The sequence below is a fragment of the Podarcis bocagei genome (genome assembly GCF_964188305.1).
Source record: "Podarcis bocagei genome assembly, chromosome: 8".
Taxonomy (NCBI): domain Eukaryota; kingdom Metazoa; phylum Chordata; class Lepidosauria; order Squamata; family Lacertidae; genus Podarcis; species Podarcis bocagei.
The window spans coordinates 82,576,810-82,591,430 of record NC_138133.1 but is presented as its reverse complement, the minus strand read 5'-3'; the positions used below and the strand labels follow the sequence as shown (position 1 = coordinate 82,591,430).

The window sequence follows — 14,621 nt, the reverse complement described above, 5'->3', positions numbered from 1 at the left end:
CAACATGACCCAGAAAGCTGTCGGTGGACAAACGCTGGCTCACTCAGCCTGAAAGTGAGATGAGCACTGCCACAACCCCATAGTTGCCTTTGACTGGACTTAACGGTCCAAGGGTCCTTTACTTTTACCCTTACCCAGGTACAGTGGTACCTTGGGTTAAGAATTTAATTCGTTCTGGAGGTCCGTTCTTAACCTGAAACTATTCTTAACCTGAAGCTAATGGGGCCTCCTGCTGCTGCTGCGCCGCCGGAGCACGATTTCTGTTCTCATCCTGAAGCAAAGTTCTTAACCTGAGGTACTATTTCTGGGTTAGCGGAGTCTGTAACCTGAAGCGTATGTAACCTGAAGCGTATGTAACCCGAGGTACCACTGTATTTAGAAATGCTGATGCAATTTTTAATCTGTGTTAGTCTTTTATTTTATTGTATTGTTTTAAATCAGAGGTTTTCAACCTTTCTCAGGTCTAAGGCTTCCTTGACTAACTGCATGCTTTCTGCAGCACTCCTGTGGGGCTCAGGAGCCCAGTTACATCACACCTTGCCTGCAGACCCAACAGCCCCTCATCCTTTTTCAAACACCTTCCCTTGTGGAGGGTTCCCTCAGCCTCCTTTCCTCTCCCTTATCCTTGGGCAGCCGCAGTTGCCGCTCCTTGTGTCTCAGCTGCCCCTCCCCACCCCAAAGAGAGGTGCCTCATTACAATGCCCCACGGGGCCCTGGGAAGCACCCCTTGGCCACTCCAAGAGGCACCATTCGCCTGGGGACCTTGTAGCCAGTGCTGCTACAACAAACAGCTGTGCAAGCTTTTGGGAGGCAGAGTTGCAAGAGGGCATCAGAGGAAGGGATGGAAGGAAAGAGAGACAGAGGCCAGTGTTGCCCGCAGCAACCCTGACCACCATTCAAGGCACCCCAGGGTGCCACAGCACACTGGTTGAAAACCACTGTTTTGTCATTTTTCTTGGTTTTATTGTTCTATCTTTCTGCAAACAGGGACGCGGGAGGCGCTGTGGGTTAAACCACAGAGCCTAGGACTTGCCGATCAGAAGGTCAGCGGTTCGAATCCCAGTGATGGGGTGAGTTCCCGTTTCTCGGTCCCTGCTCCTGCCAACCTAGCAGTTAGAAAGCACGTCAAAAGTACAAGTAGATAAATAGGTATCGCTCCGGCGGGAAGGTAAACAGCGTTTCCGTGTGCTGCTCTGGTTCGCCAGAAGCGGCTTAGTCATGCTGGCCACATGACCTGGAAGCTGTACACCGGCTCCCTCGGCCAATAAAGCCAGATGAGTGCTGCAACCCCAGAGTCGGTCACGACTGGACCTAATGGTCAGGGTTCCCTTTACGTTTACCTTTATCTTTCTGCAAACAGCTTTGAGGGTGTTTTGGGTGTGTGTGTTTTTAACACTCAAGCAAAGTATACATTTAATGAAATAAATTTTATACACGGACACAACTGTTTTTGCCATTTAAAGGGATATTTCTAGAAATAAACAACGGCAGAAGCAGCGAGGGAGAAAAGCAGAGAGGCTCGCGATGACTCCGCCCACAGAGCCAGCTCAACCATAGAGAACAAGTGGAGGGGCAGCTGTAGGGGAAGGACCATAGCTCAGTGGTAGAACATCTGCTTTGAGTGCAGACGGTCCCGGGTCTGACCCCTAGTGGTAGGACTGGGGAAAAACAGCTTCCTGGTAAACCTGGAGGACTAAGCTGGATGGACTGAGTATAAGGTATTGTCCCAGGTTGATGCTCATTTTGATCAGTGCCCAGGAGGGAGAAGAAGAGAGGCTGAGCCATTGATAGAGGAGCTGCAAAGGCAGCTTTGCAGAGGCTGCTTTCATTGGGTCAGTGTTGCCTACGTCCCTCAAAGCACAATTGAGAGCCTTTTCGGTTTCTGCAGGCTGCAGGTGGGAATTGGGAATCCCTGATGCTTAGGGAGAAAAGCTTGCACTGGGGATTTTCATCAAGACCGTGGCTGGGGTGAAGTGTTAAACCTCCCCTGTCCATGCACTGCAGTCTCAGTGCACATGGCGCTCTCCCATGCCTGCATAGCTGTCAACTTTTCCCTTTTCTTGCAAGGAATCCTATTCAGAATAAGGGAATTTCCCTTTAAAAAGGGGGAAAGTTGACAGCTATGCATGCCTATCATTAAACAAGGTAGCAACGACAGCCTGTTTGCAAGTACAGTCGTACCTTGGAAGTCGAACAGAATCTGTTCCGGAAGTCTGTTCAACTTCCAAAACGTTTGGAAACCAAAGTGTGGCTTCTGATTGGCTGCAGGGAGCTCCTGCAGCCAATCGGAAGCCACAAAAGCGCCGTTGAATGTTCGGCTTCCAAAAGAATGCTCAAAAACCAGAACACTCAGTTCCAGGTTTCGATCGTTCAGGAGCCGATTTGTTCAGGAGCCAAGGTGTTTGAGATCCAAGGTACGACTGTAATGCAATTAGGGTGATGGATAGGATTCAAAAAGGACCTTAGTTCCATTGTTCCTGGGATTGTGCCATCATTCATCCTCATTCCTATGATTTTGAAAGCTCCAATTTCTTTTCTTTTCTTTTTAAATCTCTCGGAGCTATTCCTGGACTGGCCCTTGTAAAGAGTTTCTGTTTTTCTCCCTCCTAAGATAGACTCTTCCTGCTGCTTGCTGCTCCACAATGGGTCACTTTAGGAAGAGCGGTAGAAAGAACTTACTGGTGGCTGCTGTTCCTGTTCCTTAAGTAAAATCTGCCTAGTAGTACACATCCCTAGCCCTCTCTTGCTCGCCAATGATGGACAACGACTGAATGTGCGTTGCTGTGTTAGGCTGCAATCACAGAGCCTCAGAGGACCTGCAAGGCTGCAATTCCGCCTTGCCAGCTGGCCTGCCCAAGCATCCCAGGAAATTGATATATCACCTCCCACTGCAAAAGCATGTATATTCCAAGCATAAAAGAAAGCTGCACATTACTCAACATTATTTTAAGTAACACGTTGCATGCCCAGTGTCCAGACTGCATATTTTTCCTATTTCCCTACCTGGTTTTGACACTACCCTGGGATGGGCATCTGAAAAAGCAGGGTTCCTACTTGCTGTCCGGTATAAATCTTCACGATGAACAAAAACACCGTCTGCTTCTTTGAACCGCTTCACTCTCTCCTGCAAGCTCTTTGGCCAGATCTTTTTTGCACCGCTTTTTTCCAGCGCTCCCACCCGATGCAAAACATTTGCAGTTTTGCTGACCCTTCTTTGCTTTCCTTTCCCGGCGCTGCATCATCCCCACAGCTGCTGCCACGTGTGGTGTGTCTGGGGGCTCACTCACCCCCTCGCTCAGCAGCCAAACAATATTCTCCATCTCCTCCTTTAGGCTCTGCTGAGCTTTCCCCTGAATATCACTTCTTGCATCTCCTGTTCTTTTTCTCAATTTTTTTAGGACACCGGGGCACTCTCAAAACTCACCCTGGCATCTCAAGACCACCCCAGTGGCACAGGGTGAGATCTGCACAGAAATTAGATCTGTCCCTGAAGCACCATCCGAGTTCTTCCTTCCCACATCACTCAATCATCATTTGAGCTGTCAAGAAAACCTCAACATATTCCCTCTGGGGCACAATGCATTTTGAAGAGGGCTTTGCTTCCTCGCCAGACCAGACCTCTCCCCCTCTTTTCATCTGCTTCTTTCCCCAAACTCTATTGCTAGTAAGATACGCAGGGTTTTTGTTCTTGCATTCTCCACCACCCATCCTGTAGAAAACAGCCTTTTGCATTCCTTTCATCCAGGTTGCAAAAAACAAATATTTGAGAGGAAAAAGGAGAAGACCCACCTGCAGAATGCCGTTGGTTGCTAGAATCCAGGGCAAAAGCCACCTCATCACTGGAAGCCAGGATGAAAGACATTGATTGAACCCAGATCTTTTAAAAAGGAGAAAAATAAAACTCCTTTTGGAACAAATTAGGCACCTCTTTGAGGGAATGCAGAGCGCAGCTGAGGTTGACAGTGGGTCTGACTTTTCCCTTTGGGCTCCAAGAGAGGTTTTATTGAAGACAGATCTGACGTCAGGGTAAAGGACGAGCCCTGCGTTTTTCTCTGGGAGTAACTTTTCCTGCCTTTTATTTTTTTTTCTTTTCCCTTCCCCTTCCTTTGAGTGATTCGTCCCACACCTCCTCCTTCGCACTGTATTGCCTTCAGCCAGAAGATCCTTAAAGGAAAACTCTCTGCACATCGGCGCGAGAAGCTGTAATTTCCACACCATGCTCAAATGCTCAGAGTTCACCCGTAATTATGGTTATTTATGGCAGCCCCTGGCAGCCAAGGCAGGTTTGGCTGTGTGGGAATAAATAATTTTTTGGGGGGAGAAGAGAGCTCTGTAGCTCTATCTGCACGGTATATTTACAGCACTTTTATACCACTTTATTTTATTTTTTTCAAAAATTTTTTTATTGGTTTTCACAAAATTATAAACAGACAAACAAATAAGCAAAGTAGCAGGACTTGCTTTCAGCATCGGAATTAAAGCATGCTAAAAGCAAGCCCTGCTGCAAATGAATGATCTGGAGCACACTTTAAGCTGTGAGCTCCCAGTTTCTCTTTGCAATGGGGCCTACATTTAATGGCACTGCTAAAATTTGGTGCAGAAAGCAATTGACACTGCTTTCGGCAGGGCTCAGATCTGCTCATGAGCTCTGGCTAAGCGGCAACGATCCTGCCTTTTGAAAGGGAGGCTTGCATTCAACAAATTCCCTGTACTATTAATGACCGCCACTTTCATCGGGTCTGGGAAGGTTCCCTCACAGAGGTAAGCATTCACCACCCCACAGAGCCCATCGCCCAGCCCTCCCCGGCTCGCTTTTATGAGCCAGGATGGGCAAGGATCAAGGAGACAGGTGGCTGGTTTCACTCGTCCAAGCAGCCTGTCCACATCCTCAGAGGTAACAGATTGGAATTGATCCCACGCAACTTAACTAGGCAGGACTCTAGCACTCTCCCGCCCCAGCCCTGCTCCCATGGTGGAGTCCGAATCTGAGCGTCTTTATCTGCAAAAAACTTGGAAAAATTGTTGCAGGAGATCTTGGGCTCTTTACCAGGCCCCGATGGCAAAGGTGGTTCCATTAAATTGCAGACCACCTGAAAGAGTCTCCTGCTGCTATTTTCTGCAGATGCAATAGAGGCGGTGAAGAAAGTCCTCTTTGCCATTGTTCGGTTCGATTCAAAATGAGTTTTCCACCACTGGCGCTCTAGCTGTCTCAGTGATTGTTTCATTGCCCTCAGCTCCAGGGAAAACCACGGGGCTGTCCAGGCTCCATGCAATTGGAGAGGGCACTTCAGAGCCAGACAGTTGATGTTGTTGTTGTTGTTTAGTCGTTTATTCCTGTCTTCCACGGCCTCCCGCAGTTTGGTCAAACTCATGCTGGTAGCTTCAATAACACTGTCCAACCATCTCATCCTCTGTCGTCCCCTTCTCCTTGTGCCCTCCATCTTTCCCAACATCAGGGTCTTTTCCAGGGAGTCTTCTCTTCTCATGAGGTGGCCAAAGTCTTGGAGCCTCAGCTTCAGGATCTGTCCTTCCAGTAAGCACTCAGGGCTGATTTCCTTCAGAATGGAGAGGTTTGATCTTCTTGCAGTCCATGGGACTCTCAAGAGTCTCCTCCAGCACCATAATTCAGAAGCATCCATTCTTCTGCCATCAGCCTTCTTTATGGTCCAGCTCTCACTTCCATACATCACTACTGGGAAAACCATAGTTTTAGCTATACGGACCTTTGTTGGCAAGGTGATGTTGATAACCCTGCTTAACTCCGCATTCCAGCGGGCCACCACATTCCAAATGGCACAGCTGTTTGAGAGGCAGCTTTACCTGCTCAGTGAAAATGAGGCCTTAATCCTGAGAGATGGTGTGAAGTTGTGGTGTAAGATGGGACCTAAGCTGCCATGTGCTTTATTTATCTGTCTGAAATGAAAGCTCAGTGCTGTGCGACAAATGGAAAACTTTGACAATGCCAGAAAACTTGAAACCAGCATGGCCTGAGCCAGGCGGGGAATGCCAAACCATGGTGGAGTCACCCTGTCCTCTCCTCAGGAAATGGGATCTTAATCAAGGTTCTGTTCAAATATGACTTCACACACATTAAGTAATGCATCCTCCTTGGTTTCGGCAAACTCCAAGAACGTACATTTGCTCCGCCAGTAACCACAGGAGTCAATAATCAGTTTCCCTCCTCAACTTGCAGTATGATGAAACTGTTTACTTAAACTAAGTGTAGAGAAGTGTTTTTAACTGAAAGAGTTCATGTACCAAGATGCCAATATTAATCTTAAATATCACCGCAGAAGCTTACGAAAAGCTTGGCCTATCGCTCAACATCCAAAAAACCAAAGTGCTGCACCAACAAGCGCAAAATAACCTCTTTGCAGTGCCACAAATCCAACTCAATGGTGTAACGTTGGAAAATGTCGGTCACTTCTCCTACCTGGGCAGTCATCTTTCCACAAGGGATGCCAAAATCCAGCATCGCCTGAGTTCTGCAAGTGCTGCTTTCTCCTGATTGAAGTGCAGAGTGTTTGAGGACCGGGACATTCACAGGAAAATCAAAATGCTTGTTTACAAAGCTATTGTACTACCAACCTTACTGTATGCTTGTGAAACATGGACCACTTATAAATGCCATCTCCAACTCCTCGAAATATTCCATTAACAGTGTCTCCGAAAATGTTTACACATCGCTTGGGAAGACAGGCAAACTAAAACCAGTGTCCTGGAAGAAGCAAAGATCATCAGTGTCGAAGCAATGGTTCTTCAACATCAACTTTGCTGGATTGGTCATGTTGTGTGGATGCCTGATTATTGTCTTCCAAAGCAACTACTCTATTCCGAACTTAAAAATGGAAAGCGTAAAGCTGGTGGTCAGCAAAAGAGGTTTAAGGACTGTCTCCAGGCAAATCTAAAAAAAATGTAGTATAAACAACTACAACTGGGAAACATTTGCCTGCGAGCACTCCAGTTGGAGAACAGCCTTTACCAAAGGTGTCATGGGCTTTGAAGAAGAAGAGTTTGGATTTGATATCCCACTTTATCACTACCCGAAGGAGTCTCATAGCGGCTAACATTCTCCTTTCCCTTCCTCCCCCACAACAAACACTCTGTGAGGTGAGTGGGGCTGAGAGACTTCAGAGACGTGTGACTAGCCCAAGGTCACCCAGCAGCTGAGAGCCAGTGTGGTGTAGTGGTTAAGAGTGGTAGTCTCGTAATCTGGGGAACCGGCTTCGCGTCTCCGCTCCTCCACATGCAGCTGCTGGGTGACCTTGGGCCAGTCACACTTCTTTGAAGTCTCTCAGCCCCTCTCACCTCAAAGAGTGTTTGTTGTGGAGAGGAATGGAAAGGAGAATGTTAGCCGCTTCGAGACTCCTTCGGGTAGTGATAAAGCAGGATATCAAATCCAAACTCCTCCTCCTCCTCCTCCTCTTCTTCTACTGGCATTGAAAAACCTTATTTTTCAAAGTTGCACCCTACTAGATCATCTAGAACCACAGTTCCCATCATCACTGTCTCTTGGCTAAGTTAGTTGGGGATTAAAGGTCCGTATAGTTAAAGCTATGGTTTTCCCAGTAGTGATGTATGGAAGTGAGAGCTGGACCATAAAGAAGGCTGATGGCAGAAGAATGGATGCTTTTGAATTATGGTGCTGGAGGAGACTCTTGAGAGTCCCATGGACTGCAAGAAGATCAAACCTCTCCATTCTGAAGGAAATCAGCCCTGAGTGCTCACTGGAAGGACAGATCCTGAAGCTGAGGCTCCAAGACTTTGGCCACCTCATGAGAAGAGAAGACTCCCTGGAAAAGGCCCTGATGTTGGGAAAGATGGAGGGCACAAGGAGAAGGGGACGACAGAGGAGGAGATGGTTGGACAGTGGTAGCTCGAAGCTATCAGCATGAGTTTGACCAAACTGCGGGAGGCAGTGGAAGACAAGAGTGCCTGGCGTGCTCTGGTCCATGGGGTCACGAAGAATCGGACACGACTAAACGACTAAACAACAAAGTTCAATAATATCTGGGGATCCAAGGTCCATTACCCTGAACCTTGGTCACCCAATGAGAAAGCCAAATTTAAGCTACAAAGTATGAACAGTGCTTGCCCTCAAGCACAGCTGTTTTCTCTGAACGTACTCTGTATGTGAAAACACTCCCTGTTCTGCGGATCCTCTCGTCAGAAGCAGCCTAAGGAACATTTCCCTTCCAAAGCCACTCCCGACCTAAAGAGGGGGGGTTGCGGGCGCACGCCCCCGTCTACATTCTCGTGGGGCTGGCGCCAGCCCCGTGGTACTCAGGGATTCTCCAGTCTCATCATTATTCATCACCCTCAGCACCAGTCAATCGGCTGGCGGTAGGGGTGGGCTTACTAGGTGCTTTTAAGGTCGGGGCAGCCCTGGCTCGCCCCTTTTCTTTCTCTACAGCAGCTGCGGTTTCCCACCCACCCGCCCTCTAGGTTTGCATTCGGACTTTGCTATGGGCTTCGGCTGGTCACCGCAAAGGGCCTGGTAGGAGTTTTTCCATTTGGCTAATTGGCTGTATTTTAGAAGCCACTTGGTTTTTTCGCCTACCTCGTAGCAAAACGTCACAACTCCTTGGTTTTGGCAGTTAGGCATTGGCAGGGGTATTGTTATGCAAATGAAGTTGGGGGGGAGGAACGCCATCACCTCCCCCAAATCTTGAAGAGTAGTTCGTTAAAGGACTCCGGGGGGCGTCGCCTCATCCGAAACCTACGGAGGCAAGGGCCTAAAGCGCGCTCCTGAGCGGTAACCCCTTGGGGAGCGCCTAGGGATGTGCATCTTGGGGGCTCCCCCTGTTGGTGCTTAACCCTTCCCGGTTAGACCGGATAGTCTGTTAGGGCCAATACCGCTCTTACCTGTAATCAATAAAGTTGTGGCCATTTTTCGCCCATTAACCTAAATTCTGGTGTCCGGTGTCTTTATTTACTCCATCTGTGGGACGGGGGCGGGAATCGCCACGCAAGTAATTATTCTCTTCAGTAAATTTGTCCCTGGTATGCGAAGTAAATAACACGGTAACAAAGGAGCCTCTTTTCATGCTCTGACTATGTAGGGAAATAATTTTTAACAGGCTAAAATGCACCCTACCAACACAAACAACTCTCCAAGCAGAATATAACTTGGCAACGCAGGAATAGCCTCCAGTGCTGGTTTGTCCTTAAAAGACTGTTTTCTTAGTACACTCTGTTTGCAGAGTGAGACCACGGCTGCTTAATGCCCTGACTTTATAATTCCAGGGCTGTCTGATAACAGATTCTCATCGACTGTTGCAAGTGACATATCTATGAATGTGAATGTATGGGGGATCAGGGTTGCATCTATTTACCTGCCCTGACACCTACTCATTGATCTAAAGCCTGTGTAGGCTGTGATCACAGTTTGGGAGAAACATGGAGAAATCAATGGCAGGATCCAGACACAATCCCAATGTCCACACATTCCACACATATAGAAATCAAATAAATATAAACGTGTAAGGTAGGGGTTATTGTTTTCGTTTGTTTCTAGGTTATGCATTTTTGTGTTTTTTATATTGTGAGCTGCCTTGTGATCCTTGGATAGAGGGCTGTATTGAAAATTAATAAAGAACTAATAATAATAATAATTAATAATACAGTGGTACCTCTGGTTGCGAACGGGATCCATTCTGGAGGCCCATTCGCAACATGAAAAGAGCGCAACCTGAAGCACCATATCTGCACAGGTGTGTGGTGTGATTTGGCGCTTGTGCGCATGCTTGAGTGGCGAAACCTGGAAGTAACCCTTTCCAGTACTTCCGGGTCACAGCAGGACGTAACCTGAAAGAACGTAACATGAAGCAAACATAACATGAGATATGACTGTAATAATAATATTAATAATAATAATATTAATATAAACAAACATATAAGCATCCATATCCATGGTTCTCCTACTGAGTTATAGTCCTTTACTCAGAAATAAGTGTCACATGTTTGGTTAAAAGCCTTTGCAGTCATTTTGAAGAGGAGCCACAATGAATATTTTGCAAATTTCATGGCCTGGCTTGCACATAACACAAAGCCATGGTTTGTTTTGCCACTTTGGTTTGCTGGAGCATTTGAAGCCTGTCCACTGAGCTTGCATTTCTTTACCTTTACCTAGAAATGAAGGATGTGTGTGTGGGGGAGAGATTTAGTTTGGTTTGCATTTTAGTTCAAACCTATCTCATTTGCACTTCCTGATAACGATAAGTGAACTAAAGCACAGCTGTCCTTCAAAATCCCCACACTTCTGAATTTTATGATGCAGTTCTGTGAACAAAGATGTGAATAAAACAGGTGTGTATTAGGTGTAAGTGTACATTAAAAATGTGAAATAACATCAGTTTAGACACAATTGCACACAGAAATGCGTGTGTATATTTGTGTGCATGTGAAGAGAGAGAGAGAAATGCACAGTAAATGATCACTGAATTTTTGTGAGGACTTCTTTTTTAAAAAAATTCACAAACTGATGGGAGCTATAGTATGAAACATCTGGAGGGTCCCAGCTCTTGTACCCAAAGTAGCACCAAGTCTTTTGCTCTGCTGGCGCAAAGGGCTCCATTATTGCATGTGTATATGTCAGTACAGTGGTGCCTCGCAAGACGAAATTAATTCGTTCCACGAGCCTCTTCGTCTAGCGGTTTTTTCGTCTTGCGAAGCAACCCTATTAGTGGCTTAGCGGATTAGCGCTATTAGCGGTTTAGCGGCTATTAAAGGCTTAGCAGCTATTAAAGGCTTAGCGGATTAGCGGCTAAAAGGCTATTAGCAGCTTAGCGGCTTAGAAAAAGGGGGGGGAGCGGAAAAAACCCGGAACACTTGCAAGACGTTTTCGTCTTGCAAAGCAAGCCCATAGGGAAAATCGTCTTGCGAAGCAGCTCAAAAACGGAAAACCCTTCCGTCTAGAGGGTTTTCCGTCTTGCGAGGCATTCGTCTTGCGGGGCACCACTGTAGCATAGTTTCTGCTAGGCTTCTCTCCTCCTTGCAAGACATTTTCTTTTTCATTCATCCTCCTCCCCAGTGCTGGATGGAGAAAGGTGGCCTTTTGCAGAAGTAGCTCTCTGACGAAGACCCATGAAAATGCTCATCAAAACTCACTCTAAGGATAGCTCTCTCTCTCTGTGTGTGTGTGTGTGTGTGTGCACGCGCGCAATCTTGACCCTGAAAGCCAAGCTAAACATTTTTGATTGTCCTGGATCCAGGTCAGCTTGGCTGGCCCTGTTTCTTCTCAGTCCTCTCCTTCTCTTCCCCCTTTTAAGCCTCTAATGTGTTTCCCTGGCATCGTAGCCTCTCCTTGGTCCTTGAAGTTGGACTCCAAAGAAGATGCTGGCTGCACTCCCAGCCTCTCCCGGCTCCTTCGTTAAAGAAGAAAGTAATTGACACAGCAGCGTTATTCGCAGAGAGAGGAGGAACTGCAGATCCACAGAAGTGATACCAAGCCACCCTAAGACTGTGCGAGACTTTCATTCCTGGCATTGGGTTACTTCTTGATAACACTCAGCTATCTTGATGGGCATAAGACGTATGGAGGCTGATGGAGAACCCAATCTCCATCTGACTAGACCAGCAACCCTCACCAGCTCCAGCTAGATCATTAGTCTGGGGTGCTGTTGAGTTATACTCCGAAATATCTGAAGGTCACCATGGGAAGAAGGCCTGGTCACGCTTCCCCTTCTCCAGTCCTGAGCAAGAGGAACAAAAGAACTTGGGGTTGACTCGAACATTGTCATTGTGTGAGTGGAACAATTTCTGCTCGGAATATTCAAGGATGGTGTGCGCTCCAATCCAATAACAGGCAGAGGGTTCCCATCTCTTCTATAAATGGTCCACACAATAATGTTTACGGCAGCCTTCTGGATCAGGCCAGGCCAGCATCAAGTGGGAAGCCCATAGGCAGGACCTGAGCATCATCATCATCATCATCAATTTTATTTATACCCCGCCCTCCTCAGCCAAGACCGGGCTCAGGGCAGCTAACACCAAATATAAAAACAATTGATTAAATTGATTAAAATACGGGGATAAAAACATCAAGTCTTCACCAAGGCTAACTATCCAGACTGGTCCTACATGGGGCAGAAAAAAGCCAGGGAAGTCCCCAAGTAGGAGTTCCAACAGAGAAGTAGAAAGGAAAAAAGAAAGAGGGGAGGGAATCAAATTGATTCCAAGCCAAAGGCCAGGTGGAACAACTCTGTCTTACAGACCCTGTGGAAAGAAATCCGATCCTGCAGGGCCCTGGTCTCATGAGACAGAGCGTTCCACCAGGCTGGAGCCAGTGTTGAAAAGGCCCTGGCTCTGGTTGAAGCTAATTTGACTTCCTTAGGGCCTGGGAACTCTAGGGTGTTGCTATTTATGGACCTTAAGGTCCTCTGTGGGGCATATCGGGAGAGGCGGTCCCGTAGGTAAGAGGGTCCTAACACCACTCTCTCCTCCTGTGGTTTCCAGAAACTGGTATTCGGAAGCATTACTATCTACAACAGTGGAGGCAGAACATATCTCTCAGGGTCCGAAGCCATTGCAACCTTATCCCCCATGAACAGACGTAGGGCAACATAAATAGATGGAGCCTTTGTCCCCAAAACTCTTTTTATGTGGACTGTTAAGTTGGCGCTTATAAGGATGAGCCTACCATGAGCTTCTCCCTGAATGTCCCCAGACACACAGCCTTTCCCCCCCCCCCCAGACTAAACGGCTTGCGTAGGTGAGTCATAGATCATCTCCTTCTGGCTAATGTCCTTCATAGCACATAAGGCGTTTGTTGCTCACCTTGCAGACCAAACGGTGCCACATTTCAGTCTCGGCTCTTAACAGCTTGTCCAAGAGGACCTCAACATACCATTGCTAATGGTTTGAGGACAACCCTGGCTCCCTGCCCACCCCTTCCTCTCCTCAATTTTTTAGCCTCCTGCTGCTGTTCCCCAAAAGCCAGCCAAGGTCACATGCCCTCTGTGCTTTCTCCATCTCTCCGCTAATGGAAAACACCTGCTCATTTCTCCGCACACAGCAAGGAGCACTGCACTGGAGGCCTTGCCAACAGGTCCTGGCTGGATTGGAACAACAATATTTCTTTTCTTTTTTTGCAGGCAAGTGATACAAATCGCTTGTCAAGATGGGGGCTGTGCAGCCCAAGGCTCCCAGAAAGAGGGGCGGCGGAAGGAACGAGTCCACGAGAACAGCATGACAATGATCACATCAGGAGAGGTCAACCAGAGCTCCTCATGATGCGACATTTGCGCACTGGTCAGCCCGGGTCAACTTCTCGCCAGGCCAAGCCATGTCAAGGTGACATCCCACCAGGCCTCCTCTGCCCCCTCATGGTTGGGGGAGGCTGAGTCCTCTCCCAGTGGACATTGGAAGGGCTGTAGAGGCCTCAGCCCCATAGAGTTGGCACGCCAGGCTTCCCCCAAAGAATTCTGGGAGCTGTGGCTTGTTAAGGGTGCTGAGAGTTGTTAGCAGGTCTCCTTTCCCCCTCACTAGAGCTGCGATTCCCAGAGTGGTTAAACAATCAGTCGCTCTTCCCAGGGAACTCTAGGAATTGTGGTTCTGTGAGGGAAATACCCCAAGACTATCGTTGCTGCAAAAAATAAAGGAAGTGAAAAAGCAAATTCTGAAATGGAAGTATTAAATTATGGACATAGTTAGACGCATCTCAGAAACCTGTAAGCAGGACATCAGGGCAATAGCTGCTCCTCTGTCTGGTTCCCTGGCAACTGGAATTCAGAGATATACCAGTTCTGAATATTCTCAACATCAGTTATCATTACTAATCCTGATGGATATATTCTCCGTGAATTTGCCTAGCCCTTAATAAAGCCATCAATGACCATCACCACACCCTGTGGCAGAAGATTCTCTAAATTGTGTATTTTATGAGAAATTTGGACCAAAATGGTGGCACATTTTTATGAGGACTTTTTTCAAAGAACTCACGAACTGGTGTGGAAATGGATGGAACTGGACGTAAGATTTCAAAAAAAGAGAAACAAAGGGAAACCAAAATTGACAGATTCATCCATCTCTAAGTGAGCTCCATTTTGTCTTTCACCTCAGTCAGCAAAAGGGGAAAGGCGGCCTGTAGCTCATTGGCAGAATAGCCACACTGTATCAGAAGGTCCCAGGTTTTGGTACAAGGATAAAATAGGTATAAAAAGATAATTCCTTGGATGCCAAGATCCAGGTTTGGGACAAGTACTCTTTGGTAAGAGAACCCTTGCGAATTCCAAAATGCCCCCCCCCCCAGTATAGGGGGGAAAGTCCACACGTTTGGTGGGTTAAAAATTGGTTTACTTACAAACTCTTCAGAGGTCGGGTTCATGTGGTTTTCCATACATCAGCCAGAAAAGTTGCAAAGGTAGTAAAATTTGGCTTCATTGCAAAGTAGTGAAAATTCCTAGCACAAGAGTGGCTTGTGAGAGCCATGCGGTTTGAGTTTGGAGCAACCAGCTGAGACCTCCTCACATGCTGAGCTTCTCAGGTAGACTAGAAGCGCTTTACTCTTCCTCCCAAGATGAGGGGGAATGACCTAGGTTAAGCCTAACAAGACAGCTTACTCTATGGTCTTAACCCTTTCATGTATCAGTTAGACTTAAGCATCTTGGTTATATGAGGTT

At 47.2% G+C, this 14,621-nt stretch overlaps 1 protein-coding gene across 2 annotated transcripts in view; it reads right to left on the bottom strand.

Moving 5' to 3' along the window:
- Positions 1 to 4,038, bottom strand: part of CCN4 (cellular communication network factor 4) — a 34,418-nt gene extending 30,380 nt beyond the window's left edge. The window contains exon 1 of one of the 2 annotated variants that reach the window (XM_081204934.1): positions 3,790 to 4,038. In XM_081204934.1, coding sequence (XP_081061060.1) covers positions 3,790 to 3,837 — 48 coding nt within the window. In that variant the 5' untranslated portion in view covers positions 3,838 to 4,038. The remainder of the gene's footprint in view (positions 1 to 3,789) is intronic. The other variant, XM_081204933.1, reaches the window with a different exon arrangement.
- Positions 4,039 to 14,621: the final 10,583 nt, after the last annotated feature.